This window comes from Lepidochelys kempii, chromosome 10, assembly GCF_965140265.1.
Source record: "Lepidochelys kempii isolate rLepKem1 chromosome 10, rLepKem1.hap2, whole genome shotgun sequence".
Taxonomy (NCBI): Eukaryota; Metazoa; Chordata; order Testudines; family Cheloniidae; genus Lepidochelys; species Lepidochelys kempii.
The window spans coordinates 46,796,359-46,812,499 of NC_133265.1; the positions used below are offsets into that span (position 1 = coordinate 46,796,359).

A 16,141-nucleotide genomic window follows, 5' to 3' on the forward strand; every position below is an offset into this window, starting at 1 on the left:
CCCCCTCTACAACAGTGCGATGCAAAATTAACATGGAAACAGATAATAAATAAGCCTTTTAATAGTCACATCATTATGATACTAAAGTGCTTTGAGAAAGGCTGTAACAGAACCAGTGTATAACACACAAGAAAGGGTTTGCGAATATCAGAAAACGTAGTGCAGCAAAATATGCTCCATGGCTGGGTGGCCAATGCCCAGGAAACTGACAAAACACGTGATGCCCACAGCCTAAGGAGAATTCTGCTTATTTCACAGTTTATCCTAATCTCACTAGTTGAGCTGAAATGGTCAGAAACAATCAACTCCTTCTAGTATCACTGAGAAGGCAAGACTCTTTTGAACAATTTTGATGAGACTCAGACTTGGGTATCAAAGTCTACATTTTGTCCTCCGATACATGCCAGCAGCTCCCAGAAACTTTAGAGGGACATGTGTGCAGGTCAACAAAGCCAGAATTTGACACCAGAACAGGATTATTTCCAGGAAAGTCTCCTCATCCATCCATCACCACACTCATCCCCATGGTATCTGAGTACCTCTTGCACATCTTTCTCCTTTGCACACAGCCCTGCTTACAGCCAGCTCAGGCTCATGAATGCTACGTGTGGGTATTGCTTTCTAATCTGTCTACAGGCAGGGCCACTAGTGCCGGTTCTGGATTCCTTTTCTCTAGTGTATAAACTCAATATAAAAAGGTTAAGCAAGTAGAAGTCAATTTAAGGTATAAAAAAATTAAGTATTATTTTTGGACCCAAATCTCTGAATAGAGATGGGTACAAAACAACCCCCGAATCTGAGGCTATTTCCTACTCTGGGGCTGTTCAGAGACAGCTTGCTACTTTGTGGCTAGCTCCTGTCACTGTGCTGGCTCAACGAGACGCCAGAGCGACCTGCCCCCTGACCTTGAGAGACGTGCAGATCCAGAACTTCACAGGACTCAGGCCTAGCTCCAGTTCTATTGCAGGCACACCCATTCACGCACGGATCGATCACAAATGATTGTAATATCCAGGTGACTAGCTCCTTATATACCCTGATGATCCACTAACAAACCCACACAGAGGTGCTCAGCTATTGGATTTACACACACACACACAATGATCTGCTCTCACTCTCAAAGGTATTTACACACACACAAAACTGAAATGCATTTCTACCAGGCCTCTCTGACCCCTCCCAAGAGCATCTCCTTTTCTGGTGAGCAATACTCCAGGGCCCTGGAGTTGCACAGTGCTTTAGGGTAATGGTGGTGTAGATATTTGGGCTCGGGCTGGAGCCTGGGCTCTAGGATCCTGTGAAGGGGAACAGCCCAAGATCTCAAGGTCTACACAATTAAACAGCCCCTTAGCCCGAGCCCTGCAAGCCGGAGTCAGCTGGCACGGGTCAACGGCAGGTATCTACTGTCAGGTGTCTGTAGCCATATGCTTAGAGAGGAATCTCTCGGAGGCAAGCCGGGAGACTTGCCTGGACTCTGACTGGGCAGGCTGGGAGTGGAATAGATAATGGTTTCCAAAAACGTAGCAACAAGAACATTAGACAAGACCAACAAGCCGTCAAGATGGGCAGTTCCAGCGGATCCCCCCCAGCCTTGATCCTCAACACATGCCCAGAGTCTGCAGGAACCCAGGACAACTGCATGAATTAATGCAGCTCATCCTCTGTATCCATGTGCCTCTCCTGACTCATCTCCTCCGGCTCAGCCGGACTGACTCTTGTCCCTGCTTAGCTGGGCTCTCCCTGCCCCACAGGCTGCTGCTGTCTACAGCAATTGCTCTGCCTTTCCCTTTCAGCGGAGAAACACCAAGGCAGGATCCTTCCCCGACCCCCTGCTTACCAATCTGCAGCCCCCTCCTCTTCTAGTGCAGAACACTTATTAAAATGATCTTTCCATCTCTTCCACTCCTGTTGCCTGACAGCCCCCTCCATTCCCTGCCAACGTCACCTCCTACACATCTTCTGTCCCAAACCACGACTCCACTTTCCTTTGTTTTGCCCCCTTCCTCTCCCCTGAGCCTAGGTTCCCTTGTGTGCACATCCCTCCCTCGCTAGACCATAGGCACCAGCTTCCTCTCTTCCCTGTGGGTGCTCGACCCCAACTCTGCCCCTGGCCTCACCCCCACTCCACCCCTTCCATAAGTCCCCACCCCTGCCCACCCCTTCCCCAAAGTCCCCACCCCAACTCCACCCCCTCCCTGCCAATATTCCAACTCCTTCCCCAAATCCCCGCCCCGGCCCTGCCTCTCCCCTGGAGGAGGAGGAGGGGCGGAGGGTGGGGGGAGCTTGGCTGTGGGTGCATGCAGTTCCAGCGGATCCCCCCCAGCCTTGATCCTCACCACATGCCCAGAGTCTGCAGGAACCCAGGACAACTGCATGAATTAATGCAGCTCATCCTCTGTATCCATGTGCCTCTCCTGACTCATCTCCTCCGGCGCAGCCGGACTGACTCTTGTCCCTGCTTAGCTGGGCTCTCCCTGCCCCACAGGCTGCTGCTGTCTACAGCAATTGCTCTGCCTTTCCCTTTCAGCGGAGAAACACCAAGGCAGAATCCTTCCCCGGAGCACTGGAGCACCCACAGAGTCGGCGCCTATGCCCTAGACACAGTCAGATCAGCCCCCTGCGTTACTCTCTTTGGTGGCATTAGCTTCAGTCCAATCCTGCCCCCTCTCTTTGGTAGCCTCAGCTCCTGTGCTGCATGGAATCAGGAGAGGGATCTGGGCTGGTTTCATCCCCTCCATTCAGTGTCCCTAAAACACCTTCCGGCACGAAGCTGCCATGATGGAATCGATGGGTATGGACATGTGGGGGATGGAATCCATCTGCTTGGTGTGGAAGGGATGCCACTTACGAAGCTAAGAGGGGGCCGAGATGCACAAAGATGAATGTCCAGAGAGCAGCCATTGGGATGGGGCTATCCCTTCCTTTCTAAGGTGCTGGTAAGAAGGTGAAGAGTATCAACAGTAGCCCAGATGGTGAGTCCTGGCCCATGGGCGTGGACACCACCCCACCCCTTCACTGGAACAGCAGGGCAAGAGCCATCATCTGCAGGAAGCCCAGCCAGAAGGAAGGGGAGGTGGCCGCAGCCTGGCTCCTCCACCTCAAAGTCTGGGAGGGCTTAGGTTGCTTCAGCAGCCATTCCCTCACGAGGGTTTGGGAGAAACCGTTCTCCTCTGAGATGCAGGTGTAGCGCCCGTAGCGGTCGTGGGTCACGTTCTCGATGAAGTGGAAGCAGGGCCAGTGGGTGGAGCAGTTCTGGATGCAGCTGCCATTGTGATGCCACTTGTAGGTGGCGGCATGGGATTCGGTGGGGCAGTACAGGAAATAGCGGGAGAAGAGCGCCACAGTGACATTCCGGTAGCTCTCCAGGCTATCCGCTGGCAAGAGAGAGGAAACGAGATGGTTGTCCCCAAAACATGGTAAAGCATGAAATGGACCTGCTTCCCCCTTACTCACCGGAGGCGGGGAGGAGAAGGCCTCAACCCACCTATTCTGCATGTCCACCCAACGTGAATACACAAGCCTGATCGAAGGGGAACATTTCCATTGACTTCAATGGGCTTTACAAGGCCAGTGTTTGGAGGTTCCCTCCTGCCTCTTTAAAAGGCCTCAGACCACACCCGGGCAGATTTTAAAGGAGAAAATCTTTGTTCAACCCCAGCAGCTCCCTGAAATAAGTCAGGGCCAGCTGGGTGCCTGCAGAGTTCCCATTGCTATCAGCGGAGCAAGAGGCATGCATACAGGAAAGGAATGCGGAACCTGGGTTTACAGCAGTTGTGAGGAACCGTTGCTGAGAACGGCAGGGTGAAGGGTTACTACAGATCGTGGGGGCTGCACACAGGGTAGTCTGACTCCTGCTTCCTTTGACTTCAGGTATTTTACAGAGGTTAGTTTGGCTGTGTCCCATTGTCCTGGGCTGGAGTGGATCAGAACTGCGCCACTGCGTGTCATAGACTCTATACTGCTAATAGCAATTCTCTAGTTCAAGTGGCAGGGGCCCATGCTTTCAGAACAGGAGGAGCTGAGCTCTAGTCCTGAGGAAGTTGAGTGACCTCAGTTGGCACTGTGCTACGTGCCATGAAATGCTAGGGGCTTTGAATCCATCACCTTATTTAACTACAAACAGGTATTAACACAAGCCTGCACATAACAGGGGTGAGAGATTCAGTCCTTCTCACCTGACTGCAGGTACTAGCTGCTTAGTAGCTTCAGTCCCCCTTCCCACAGAGGGGAGAGCTGTTTATGCAGAACAGTGCTTACTCTTGGCCACTAAGGGTCTGTCTTCTCTCCAGTGTTAGCCGGGAAATCAGTACTCCTGGGTTAAGCTAATGCCAGGAGCGAGCAGCCACTGCAAAGCCTTGTTAATGTGTCCTCACTGGTGCTGTGCTCCCCCATGGGTTGCTAGGACTTCTGGGGGCCCATTCCATGATTCCTAGCATTGCCGTGAGCTAAGCCACTCTATGATTCTTCCCAGGGAGTTGTGGGAGTCTGTCCTGCTGGGCACAAGGTGGATTTGGGGAAAGCAATGAAGGACCACCAAATCGCAGGTGCATCCTTGCTGCAAAGTGGGCAGGTTACCAGTGCCAGCGAAAGCAGCACCCAAGCGCTAGCCTGCACCCCCTGCTGAGCCGGCTAGCCTGGCTGCAAAGCACTGCTAAATCCGGAGAGAGGGTTTTGCATGTGGATGGAAGGGGGGTTGGGGCAACACCCAGGAAACAGCCCGAGTCAACTCTGCAGTGAAGGCAGATCCTACAAGGTACAATCTTCCCAAGGAAGGTAAAAGGGTGTATTAGAAAACCTCTTCCTAAGACATTAATTACCTACCTTACCCATGCCCTACCCGCCCAACTTTTCCCAAGAACAAGTGGCTCTAGAAATCAAAGAGCAGTGCTGATTATAAATACCTTCCTGCTGTTTGAAGCTGGAATGGGGACATATTTCCGGTGAGGACTCCAAGGTCAAGTTCTGTAGCATTGTCCTGAATAGAAGGGAAGTGGGAACAACTATTAACAGAGAAACAAAAGTCACCTAGTTGTTTATATTGGATTTCTTTCCTGGCCTTTGAAGATTTATCTCCTAGGGATCAGAGTTGGCCCTCCTCCTTTCTGTGACTGGGTGAAGGGAGAGAGAGACGTTGTACCATGCCCAATGATCTCCTCCACACACATTCACTCTACACTAGTCTTTTAGGGCCTGTCTACATTACAAAAACAACACTAATCCCTGGCTCTTATCTAGCACATTTGATCAGTAGAACTCAAAATGCTTTATCAGCAGAGATCAGGACCATTATCCTCATTTTGCAGATGGGGAAACTGAGGTAGAGGGGGGAAGGGACTTGCTCTAGGTCACCCCGCAGGCCAGAGGCATAGCCAGGACTAGAACCCTTGTTTCCAGAGTCCCAGTCCAGTGCTGTGGCTGCTAGGCCACGCTGACCCCTCTGTGTACCCAGGACTGTGATCAAATCACCTTCTTGTCTGGGAGGACAGGTAAAGCAAGTTATAACCATGTTGGAGAGCCAGGTGCCTGCCTGGGTAAAGCCATTAGTAATACTTAGTGCTGTTTGCATGGGTAGATCTCAACAGCTCAGGCTATGATACTTCTCCCCTCCCCTCGCACTCTTCCATGGGAGAAACTATACCCAGTAACATCTAGGCAGGTAAGTGTTCTCCATGTACACAAGGACCTCAACTGCTTGTGGAGCAATGGGCCAGAGCATGAGCTGGGGTCAATTGGTGCAGCTCCATTAACTCGGATATCGCTATATTGTTTCATGCCCGCGGACAATCTGGCCACATGTGAATAAGGGTCTCACAGGCTATGCAGGTATCATCCCCTTCTCATTGCTGGGCACTGCCACGTTCCACCCCAGAAGTGGGTGCATTTAAAGCAGGGCGTGAAAGCTCCATCTAGGCTCAGGATGAGCCAGGATAGTGGCCAATGGATACAGAGCTTTCCAGAGGAAAGCTAGCATAGTTAGGTCAGCTTCCATGCTGCAGTCACATGGTAACCCGAGCTAGCGTTAATCCTGGAGCAGTGAAGCTGCAGCAGGGTGAGCTTCCCCTGTCCAAACCCACCCAGTACCCTGGGGAGCTCCTCGTGGGGCAAGCCAGTGCTCAAGCTTGCACTGCTGCAGCTTTGCTGTTCTGGGACCCAAGCTAGCTAGATTGTAACTCGAGGTCGGCAGCTTGAGCGGCAGTCCCACCAGGCGACTGCCATTTGGATAGGCTTTACGCCTGTGACGGGGAAAGCAAGTGGGTGTTAAGGGTTGGGGGGTGTTTATTGTCGCCCGCACTGACACCAGGAACAAGCAATAAAACAGGGAGCATCAAAGGGAGACGTACAGGTTAGCTTTAACGGAGACGCATTTCCCATCTGCCCAGCCGCAGTAGGGATCCTTTGCCATGACGCAGCTCTCGCAGCTCCTGTGATATACCTCGCACATGTCCATGGGCAACTGGACCACCTCGCTCGGCGAGCTCACATAGAGCTTTGCCTGCACGGAGAAAACAAAGCAGAGCTATCACTCCGGCAGCAGTTCCTCACACCAGGCGCCTTCCCGAACCCCCTCTATTTACAGAGTGCTCTTCATTCCAAGGGCTCCCAACGCTCTCGGTGGGCTAATACGTACATAACCAAGGATCGCTACCATTGCAATGCAGCCATCTCTGGGGTGGAACGCCGCAGCTGTGTAACAGCAGACAGTACGGCGATGCTACACAACAACCAGGAAAGTGAAGAAGAATGTAGCATCCCACCAGAACTGCAAGAGGAAGCTGAAATTGAAGTTACCCAGGTTGGGATTTGGAAACTGGGCCCTGGGATTAACATCCCTGTTCTTCCAGAAAGTGGCTTGGGATCCCCAGTGCTCAGGGGCTTGATCTGGTGTCTGGGTGTGACGAAGCAGGACTGTTCTTAATGTTTCCTCTGAATATTGTGGGGGTGCCTCAGTTTCCCCTATATAGTTCTTAAGTATCTAGGTGGTGGGATAAGGGTGTATGATCATTGCAGAGCCCTAGAGGGCAGGTGTGTGCAGGGGTCTGGACACAGAGAATGGCCGACACCCTGTTCCTGGCAACTGATGGCCTGGCCCTTCCCCCCTGAAAGGTGAGAGCTAAAGGGTTGGAGAACAAAGGAATCAGGTGACCTCCTGGCCCGGGAAAGGGACAAAGCCCAGAGGAGGAGGGGCTGGAGAGAGTTTCAGTTTGGGGCTGGCTGGGGACATGGAGTGAAGTGCAGACGTGGTTGTCTGGCTCACTGTCCCCCCAAAAATGGACACAGCTGAGGGGTCCTGTTCTCTGCACCTACAAGCTCTGTTTTAGACCATGTTCCTGTCGTCTAATAAATCTTCTGTTTTACTGGCTGGCTGAGAGTCACATCTGACTGCGAAGTTGGGGTGCATGCAGGACCCTCTAGCTTCCCCAAGACCCCGCCTGGGCAGATTGGCTGTGAGAAGCACACGGAGGGGCACAGGATGCTGAATGCTCAGAGGTCAGGAAGGGGGAAGCCGTGTGAGCTTTTTGCCCTGCAGACAGTCTGCTCACAGAAAGGAGACTTCCCCAGAGTCCTGACGGACTTCGTAGGGAGCAGTTCCAGAGCATCACCCAGGGACTCCGTGACACTGGGAGGCAGTCTTTGCCCAACGAGGAGCAATTCCAGGGAACGTTACATCTGGAGATCAGGTATTTTAAAGAGTCTCTCTCCCTTCCTTTACGGCTAGCACCTGACCCTTGGTAGTGTGAGTGATTTGCCCACAATTAGCAGGTGGCATCAGGACTCTAGGTAGGACTTGGGGCAGTGTTTCTCAAATGGGGGTCTCGACCCAAAAGGGGGTCACAGTAGTGCCACTCTTACTTCTGCACTGCCTTTGGAGCTGGGCGGCCAGAGAGCGGTGGCTGCTGGCCAAGCACCCAGCTCTGAAGGCAGAGCCCCCACCAGCAGCAGCATAGAAGGAATGGTGGCATGGTATGGGAGTGCCTTGTCACTTTTTTTTGGAGGGGGGAGGGGGTGTCCCAGCAAAAAAAAGTTTGAGAACCCCTGACTTAGAGAAATGTCCTTCAATCCTATGGGAAGCTGGAGGCAGCTCCAACATACAGACATCCTGAGCCCTGATAGGAAAAGCAGACTGTTTCTAAGTCTGGTGCCCAGATTCTGCTGCTTGTGTCACTGCAGGTGGGATGAGGCCACGCAGAGCGACGGAGGAAGGAACTCACCCTTCTATGATCCAGGGTCATGGCCAGGATGGGAGCTGGCTGTTGAAAGGGCTGGATCTCCAGGATGTTCAGGACGCCGTGTGGCATCTCCACTATTTTGTGGATATACCCTTTGTCTGCAAGAGACAGGAGAGCAAAGGTCAGCCCACAAAGCAGGGAGACTTGGAAGCACAGGAGGATGGTGCCAGGGCTATGCAGAGAACAGGGGAGAGAAAAAGCAGGGTCAAGATCAATGGCCCTGGGTCTAAAAGCAGAACCTGCCTTTTCTGCAGTGTCTCAAGCTGCATGGGAAGACAATGCCCTCTTTGCGAACCTTGGCATGAATTAGTCACAGGAACCAGCAGCCCATTGAAGCTTCCAGCAAGGGGCTGATTCCAGGGCCCTGACCGCTGCTGCTACGGATGGCAAAACAATGGGGGCCTTTTTGGAAACGGCTCGGCAGAGCAATAAGCACCATGGGAAACAGCCAACAAAGGCTCGGCCTGTCACCGAGTGCTCTCAGCTCCATACCCTGCAGCCCCCAAGAGCTGGTTCCCTATTGCCACCTCTCACAGACTGGGAGAGGAGGCCCTGCTGCGAAGAGCAGGAAGGTGTGACTGTCCCTTTAACACCACAGAAGGGAAAATAAACTCAACCCAGATCTTTCCCCATCTTGGGGCATTTGACTAGACCACAAGTCTGGCCTCTCTTCCTCCTGCTCATGAATCACATCAGGTTGGGGGAAAAGGAGGAGTACATATTCTCCTGTCCTGTTCTGTTTGGATGCAGACCTCCTTGTCCTATGTCACAGGTGGCCAGAGGGTTGCACGCCCTCTGATCCTGCCCCTACAGCACCTGGTTGACCCTGGAGAGTACAGCCCACTGAAACTGACAGTGGTGCACTGGGCCATCCCAGGGCACAGTGGGGCCGGGCAGCGCTCCCAAACGTTGCCAGCAACCAGCCCGCCTGGGAAGGCTCTGTTGCTAGAGGGAGGAATCCCAGGATCTATGGGGTCGCTGTGCCACTGGGGGGGGGGGCAGGGGGGGTTCTGGGAAGGGAGCACCACCTCCAAAGCTAATGATCTTCCGGCCCTGGTTCTGTCTCTTGTCCTCATCCCCAAGCCCATGGATGCGCCTAGGCAGGGACAGAGGGGTTGGGGGTGGGAAGGAGAGCACAAGACCATTGCCAACACCGCCATTTAAAAAAATAAAATAAAATAAAATTAGGCATCAGGGGAGCCCTGAAAATAAACAGACAAAACTGTGGGTTCTTCAATGGGCCTCCTACTGCTGGGTCCCACTTTCGAGCTCTTCTCTGCAACCAGGAGGGCTAGAAACTTTACATGCAAATTTCAGCTTTTCTTTTTAAAACAACGATCACCTGACTCCAGGAGCTGGGGCTTTAAAGAAAACCTTGAGCATTGAGACTAGAAAGAGCGTGTGTTGCTGCAGAGGGCTCAGGAGAGGCCATGATGCTAGAAGCATGGGGAGGGGACAGCTCAGTCCTGAGCGCGCGATGAGGCGGAATCACACGGCCATTCTATCTATTCACCTAGCTTAGGTACTGTGATATTGGGGGCTGCACAAGTATCTGAACGCCTCACAATCCTTTAGGTATTTATCCTCACTGCACCCCACGAGGAAGGGCTCTGCTATTATCCCCATTGTACAGTTGTGGAACCAAGGCACAGAGAGACTAAGGCCCAGATTTCCAAAGTAGCTAGGCACCATCCTTCCTCCCATGCTGGGCGCTGATCTATCAAGTACAACAGTTTGCAGCAAACCCCTCTAATAGGGAATTGGGAGTCTGACATTGTTCTCTGCATTCAGCTCAGGGCGTCGGCCAGGTCAGAAAGTCAGGTCTGTGGCGGGCAAAGATCCAGCCATGTCTGACAACGTGGATCTGATCAGGGCACCTTCCCTGCTCCATGCTGGGAACCTCTGCTGGCTTCTGAGAAGGGCCCACCTCTCCCCTCTGCCATGCCCTGCCCAGGGAGGAAGCAGACCAGATTGTGACACACACACACACACACACACACACACACACACAAAATGGGTATTCTGAGCTGCTGCACCTCAGCAGAAAGTTTGCATTGTTGGCTGAACCTGGTGGATTTGCAGCAGACCTCTTGAGAGGTCTCCAGTCCTTCCTGCACAGGAGTACGAGCCTCCAACAAAGGATTTTGGCCCCGCTGCTTCCAAACCCATTGAAAAGGCTCAGGGCATGTGCTGAGTTTGGTTTTGCACAGCCCCAGTGTGCAAAGCGGGGGGGATGGGAGGGTGTTTGGATCTGGGCCTTTGCTTGGGGAAAAGGTTCTTATGTCACCCTCAGCCTGTCTGCCTAACCCTAGCTCTGTATTGAAAGCCCCAGACAAGCAGGAAGGTTATATGCCTGCTAGCCAATACCAGCTTCCCCAGAACCGAACATGGGGATTTGCAGTGCTTCATTTGTAATGAAAGAGGTGCCGGGGCTATGAACTGCCAAGTCGAGGGGCACCGGGGCTCAGCCCTGGCTGCCCTTTGACAAATCAGCACCTACCACAAAGCAATGTCACAGCTACCAGAGCCGCAGAGCAGTGGGTATTAAATATATGGCACAGCTCTCAAAGGTCACTCACTCTCACGCACACCCCACTTTTCCAGCCTGCACTAAGCGAGCCTCCACTGGGGCCAGAGCTTCAGGTCATATAAAGTGAGTCTAGTTCCACTGAAGCCAAATGGTGCTACATCCATTTACACACGCTGAACATGTGGCACGTGATTGCTATTTAGTAAAGGGCCCCATTTCAACAAGTAAAACCCAAGGCACTGCACTTAGTCACGACAGACTAAAAAATACAGATGCTTCCAGCACAGGGCCTTCTATCTCAGGGTGTGCAGTAATGAACTGGCTAGAGGTAGGGATATGTGTGTGTGTACTCCCATACCACTTCCATCTACAGGATGGAATTGGAACTGTTTACCTGTGTGTCATAAGCCCTACACTGCTAACAGCTCATAGAGATTCTCCTTTAACGCTTTAGGAGCAGACTGCTATGCGTTCTATCCCTGCAGTCATTGGAAATTTCCCAGTGGCCATGGGGTGTAGTATAGGGACAAACACAGAGTCCCTAGGTGGCCATGGATTAGTTCCAGTCCAGTGCTCCGGAAGGGGCTGCCCTGCCTGGGTTCTGAGGGTAAAAGGTGGAGAAAAACAGTCCGTACCTGTCACCAAATAGAGGACGTTGTAGGTGTGTCCGTCCCTCGCCTGGATGCGATGCACCCCGATTTTCTGGTAGCGATTCTTGTTGTGGAATAGGGGACTATTCCTTGGGGCAACAGGCTGCACCTTTTCCTCCACTGCCGGGTGGAGGTCAGCTATTTTGAAAGTCTCAGGAGGGGTATGATTTCTGCCCCAAGGGCACTGAGCCAAGAGAAAAAACCACCACCACATTATCAGGGCCATCCAGATCCACAGGGAGACAAAGACATGGGTGAGCCATCTCCCCTGCTAATTCCCCAAGGGAACCCTGGGACAAGGAAGCTAGCTACCAGGGGTGTGCTCAGGCACCTTTGCTCTGCTGTGTCAGCAGAAAAGCCCCAGGGAGAATTCCCCCAGCACAGCTGTGGTGTAAAGCAGCCACAGGCCACCCTCGATGCCTGGTCCTGGGGGCATGCCTGGGAGGCAGGCTCTGGAGGAAGTGGGGCCATAGCACAAAGCGCTAAGGCAATTCTAGGCAGCACCGCAGCCCGCTCAGGGTGGGCTACCTAACTTGTGCCATTTTGGCCCCTGGCACAGCCCAGACACAGGAGGGTGCAGAAGGGGCTTAAACCACCATGCCACCCCCTGGGCTGGAAGCTTGGTCTCCAAGAGGCACAAGCAGCCCATATTTCAGAGGCCGTCCCTGGTTCCTACCAGGGAGGCATTAGCTAGTTGGGGAGAGGGAATGTGGTTTCTGCAGCAGCTGCAATCCCAAATGCTCCAGAGATGTGTCACACACACCCAATGTCCCCCCTGACCCACATGGGGACGCGCTCACAGCCTGAGGCACAAGAGAGCCCATCACCCCTGTCTTATCCAGCCCTGTTATAGATCTGGCCCCAATGCACAAGGAACCTCTGCAGCCGTGACAGGTGCAGCTTCCCTGTGCGCTGGGCAGCAGACTGGTGCTTCTCAGCCAACGGCCCAGTTATCACCCAGCCTGTGCCCTTGGCCCCACATGGGTAATTCATCTGAGTCACTAAGGCAGAGTGACGCTTTGCCCTCAGAAAATAGGTTTAAAGCCCAGATCCTCAACGGTAAATGGGAGTTGGGTCCTTAAGTGCCTCTGAGGATCTGGGCCACAGAAACCCTTCTCCCTCTCATCAATCACTTGCCTTGTGTCTTCAAGGTCCCCACTGTCTAACAGCATTGACATCAAGGGATCAGCCCCCAATAAGTTCCCCCTTCTCTAGCTCATCCCATCTGAGGAGCTCAGAGCCCCATTATATACATTAAGGACTGAAATGTGCCACTGTCACCTGGCCAGGAACTTAGATTGTAAACTCATTGGGGCAGGGACCATCTTGGTGGAAGCGCCCTAAAAGTGTGTGAGGGGCCCCACAGGTACCCAAGTGCCCCCCTGAGGCCCTGCCCCTTCACTGTCCATCCCCCCCACGAGGTCCCAACTCCCGCTCACTCCTCTCTGCCCCCTCCTCCTGTTGCTCGCCCTTACGTCAGAAGTGGGAGTGCATAGCCCTCCTACTTTTAAAAGTGGGGGGGCATGGCCCCCTGGCCCTCCCTGTTCCCAGCACCCCTGGTACAGCACCTAGCATCATGGACTCCTGGTCCCTAGAACTAATCAGTATCCCCCATTTTACAGGGGGAGAAGCAGAAGCAGTACAGAGAGATGAGGGGACTTGCCCAAGGTCACTCAGGAGGTTAGAGGAAGAGCTGGGAATAAAATCAGATCTTCCGCCTCCCGGTGCTTTAAGCATCAGACCACCCACTCAGAAGGCCAGCTGTCACTCACCTGTCCAGGACGGATGTGGGGCATGTCCTTAGTGTAGCCTTTGAGTTTCGATGTCCGGAACACAGTGTCAATGTCACCGATGGTGTAGACACAAACGGCAGAGTACCCCCTACAAGCAACAAAACAAACAGAGGATCAGGCCTGGCCGCCATTCTGCTACTGCTCAAATTCTTAGCCATTGTTTCTCCCAAGCTGGTGGGGGCGGGGGGAGGGAAGGTTTATTACATAACCATGGATAGGGACAATTCTAACTATATCCCAGACACGTCTCAGCCAATGAGAATGGAGGGATGAAGCAGCAGGTCCAAGCCATGTGACAGTGGAATAGTAGCCATATGGGTGAGGCCATATTAGCCAGGACACCAGAGTCATTTTGAAATAGATGCCAGCATCCTAAACCTGAAACCGTGACCCACTGAAATTAACAGCAAGGGCACCAGGGCTGTGCTTAGTAGAGAGATGCTGAAGGCTCTCTATTCCCCAAGGAAAGATTGTCTATCTTAGGTACTTCTATGGCACTATTCCTGGAGCCTCACAGTGTTTTATGGATTTATCCTCAACCACCCTGGGAGGCAAGGCAGTGCTGTTATCCCCATTGTACAGATGGGAAACTGAGGCATAGAGAAACTAAGCAACTTGCCCAAGATCACATGGGAAGTCAGCAGCAAAGCAAGTGAGTTTGCATCGAGGAGGAGGAGGAAGGTCGGGGCTCCTATAGGGGGAGAGCTGCAGAGTGAAGCTGCAGGGAAAGGTGGTCTCCTGCAATGGTCCCCCCAGGACAGGACATGTCCTCAGGAAGGAGGGGCTGAGCCCAGCTTAAGCCTGGGTGGACGATTGTGTTTGAGAACTCTGTTAATTTAATAAAAACCCAGACCCTTGGAAGGGCTGTGACTGAAAGACACTGTGGAGTTTGTTGAAGGAGCCCTGGTGAAGGGGGAAAAAAGGGCAGGGCCCTTAGCCCGAAGGGGCACTTGGGTGGCAGCTGGCCCTGTTACACAATAGGATCACATTGTGATGTGGCAGCAAATGCCACACCACTGGCATCTTCTCAGCATGCCGCTATCTCAGCGTCCAATGACACTGCTGTCAATACAACAGCATCTCCTGACAGACCAGCGGGCGGGGAAAATAAAGGCTTTAATTGCCTTGCGTGCTCATAAAAACTGGGAGAGTGGCGCCAATTTCAGAAGATGCAAACGTGAGCATCGCCAGGGAGAGACCTCACAGAGAAACTAGCTTTTTAAGAAGTGTTTGCTCAGCACCTAGCCCAGTGGGACCCTGATCTCTGAGAAGAGCCTGTGGCCACCCCCATAATACTTCAATCAATCACTCTCTCTCTCTCTCTCTCTCTCTCTCAGTTCAGTGTCCTGGGCATTTCTCAGTGGTGTCTCAAATCAGCAGCATTAAGCACCATAATGAGAAACAGCAAGGGGAGAGTGCAAAGCAAGTTTCCCTGAGCAGGGATGGCTGCAGGAAGCGCCATATGGGAGCATGTTGTCCCTGGAGCTAATAGTTTGTCACAGAGCTGACACTTGGCCTCCCCATCTCTGCAACCCTGGGAAGATGGGCCCCTGAAAGTCTTGACTCACACTGGGAGAAAGCAAGAGAAACAGACAGCGAAGACTGGTGGGAAACAGACAGGATGGAAGGGAGCAGCAGACACCCAAGGGCTAGACATCCCACGGAGAGGGCTCACCCCAGGATTACAGAAAACAAAATAGCCTGTAACATAAATACTACAGGGAGCGAAGGGGAAGACCTGGAGTCGGCCAAGTTATTTGGGTTAGGTTAAGACATGGAGACCGTCCTGGCTTCCCCCAGAACTGGCCCTAGTAGGGGAAAGCCAGCCCGCCCTTTTTATCTGGCTTGCTGGGCCCTGATTGGCCTTTGCCTGCTCCCACCCCTTCTAGGCACCAGTGGACCAGCTCTCACTGGTTCTGCCTGCAGCTGATCACGGGAGGCCTCTCTAGGCAGCCCCTAGCTGTCCGAACTTGCTGCTCTTCCCTCCCAGCAGGGCACCTGCTGAAGGTGGAGTGCACCAAGGTGTTGGGGTCACCAACAGGGGGCAGTGAATGCCTGGTATACCCCATCACAGGGCCCCAGTCCTGCAAGGGACTGGGGCCTTGATGGGGATGAAGGTGCTCAGCACCTCCCAGGGTTGGGCCCACAAGCGGTCTTCTCTGATGGCATGAGCAACAAAGCCACGGGTGGCAAACAGTAGCAGAGGAGCACTTGCTTTCAGTTTCATGCCTTTCCCTCTCAGCTATGAGGGAGCTGGGGTGAGTGGACCAGCTATCTAGCGGCCAGCTCCTGAGGTGCCTTTGAACACCCCTACCCTCGGCTCTGAGGCTGTGGCCTGCGTGGGCCAAGATACTCACCAGGAGTTGGAGAAGAGTCCATACACTCTGGTTTCCCTCCAGTTCTTGTCTGACGGGACAATGAAGACATCCTGCAGCAAGTCGAAGTTGCCCTTGGTGGCCGGGTTGACACAGACCAGTGTGGCCTTCAGGAAGGTTGTCCACTTGGAAGCAGAGAGGGAGCTGGTGCCCCCTTTGTCACCCTGGGGGACACAGCAGAGCCTCAGAGCCCATCCCAGAGGAGGGGGATGCAGGAGGGAATCTCTGGCACACTCCCAGCCCCTTGAATGGCTCTCCATTATCTATCTATCGTACTTACATGGCCTCCCATCACCGCAGCATGTGAGCATTTCACTATCTTTAACGTGTTTATCCTCACAATACCCCCATGGGGTAGGGCAGAGCTGGTATCCCCATTGTGCAGAGGGGGAAAACGAAGGCACTGAGAGACTGAGGGACCTGCCCAAGGTCACGCAGGAAGTCTGTGGCAGAGCCACATCCTGATCCCTGGTTTGCACCTTGGACCACTAAACCATCCTTTCAGCTTGCTCCCTTCCAGCACTTCACTTCTAGGCAGGTCAGAAATCAGGGGGTGCAAAAAATG

At 53.2% G+C, this 16,141-nt stretch overlaps 1 protein-coding gene across 2 annotated transcripts in view; it reads right to left on the reverse strand.

Moving 5' to 3' along the window:
- Positions 1–2,199: 2,199 nt before the first annotated feature.
- Positions 2,200–16,141, reverse strand: part of SEMA7A (semaphorin 7A (JohnMiltonHagen blood group)) — a 73,085-nt gene continuing 59,143 nt past the window's right edge. For both annotated transcript variants that reach the window (XM_073363260.1, XM_073363261.1), the window contains exons 9-15: positions 15,559–15,740; positions 13,181–13,289; positions 11,394–11,592; positions 8,211–8,326; positions 6,342–6,493; positions 4,902–4,975; positions 2,200–3,374 (exon numbers count right to left, since the gene is read on the reverse strand). In XM_073363260.1, coding sequence (XP_073219361.1) covers positions 3,013–3,374; positions 4,902–4,975; positions 6,342–6,493; positions 8,211–8,326; positions 11,394–11,592; positions 13,181–13,289; positions 15,559–15,740 — 1,194 coding nt within the window. In that variant the 3' untranslated portion in view covers positions 2,200–3,012. The remainder of the gene's footprint in view (positions 3,375–4,901; positions 4,976–6,341; positions 6,494–8,210; positions 8,327–11,393; positions 11,593–13,180; positions 13,290–15,558; positions 15,741–16,141) is intronic.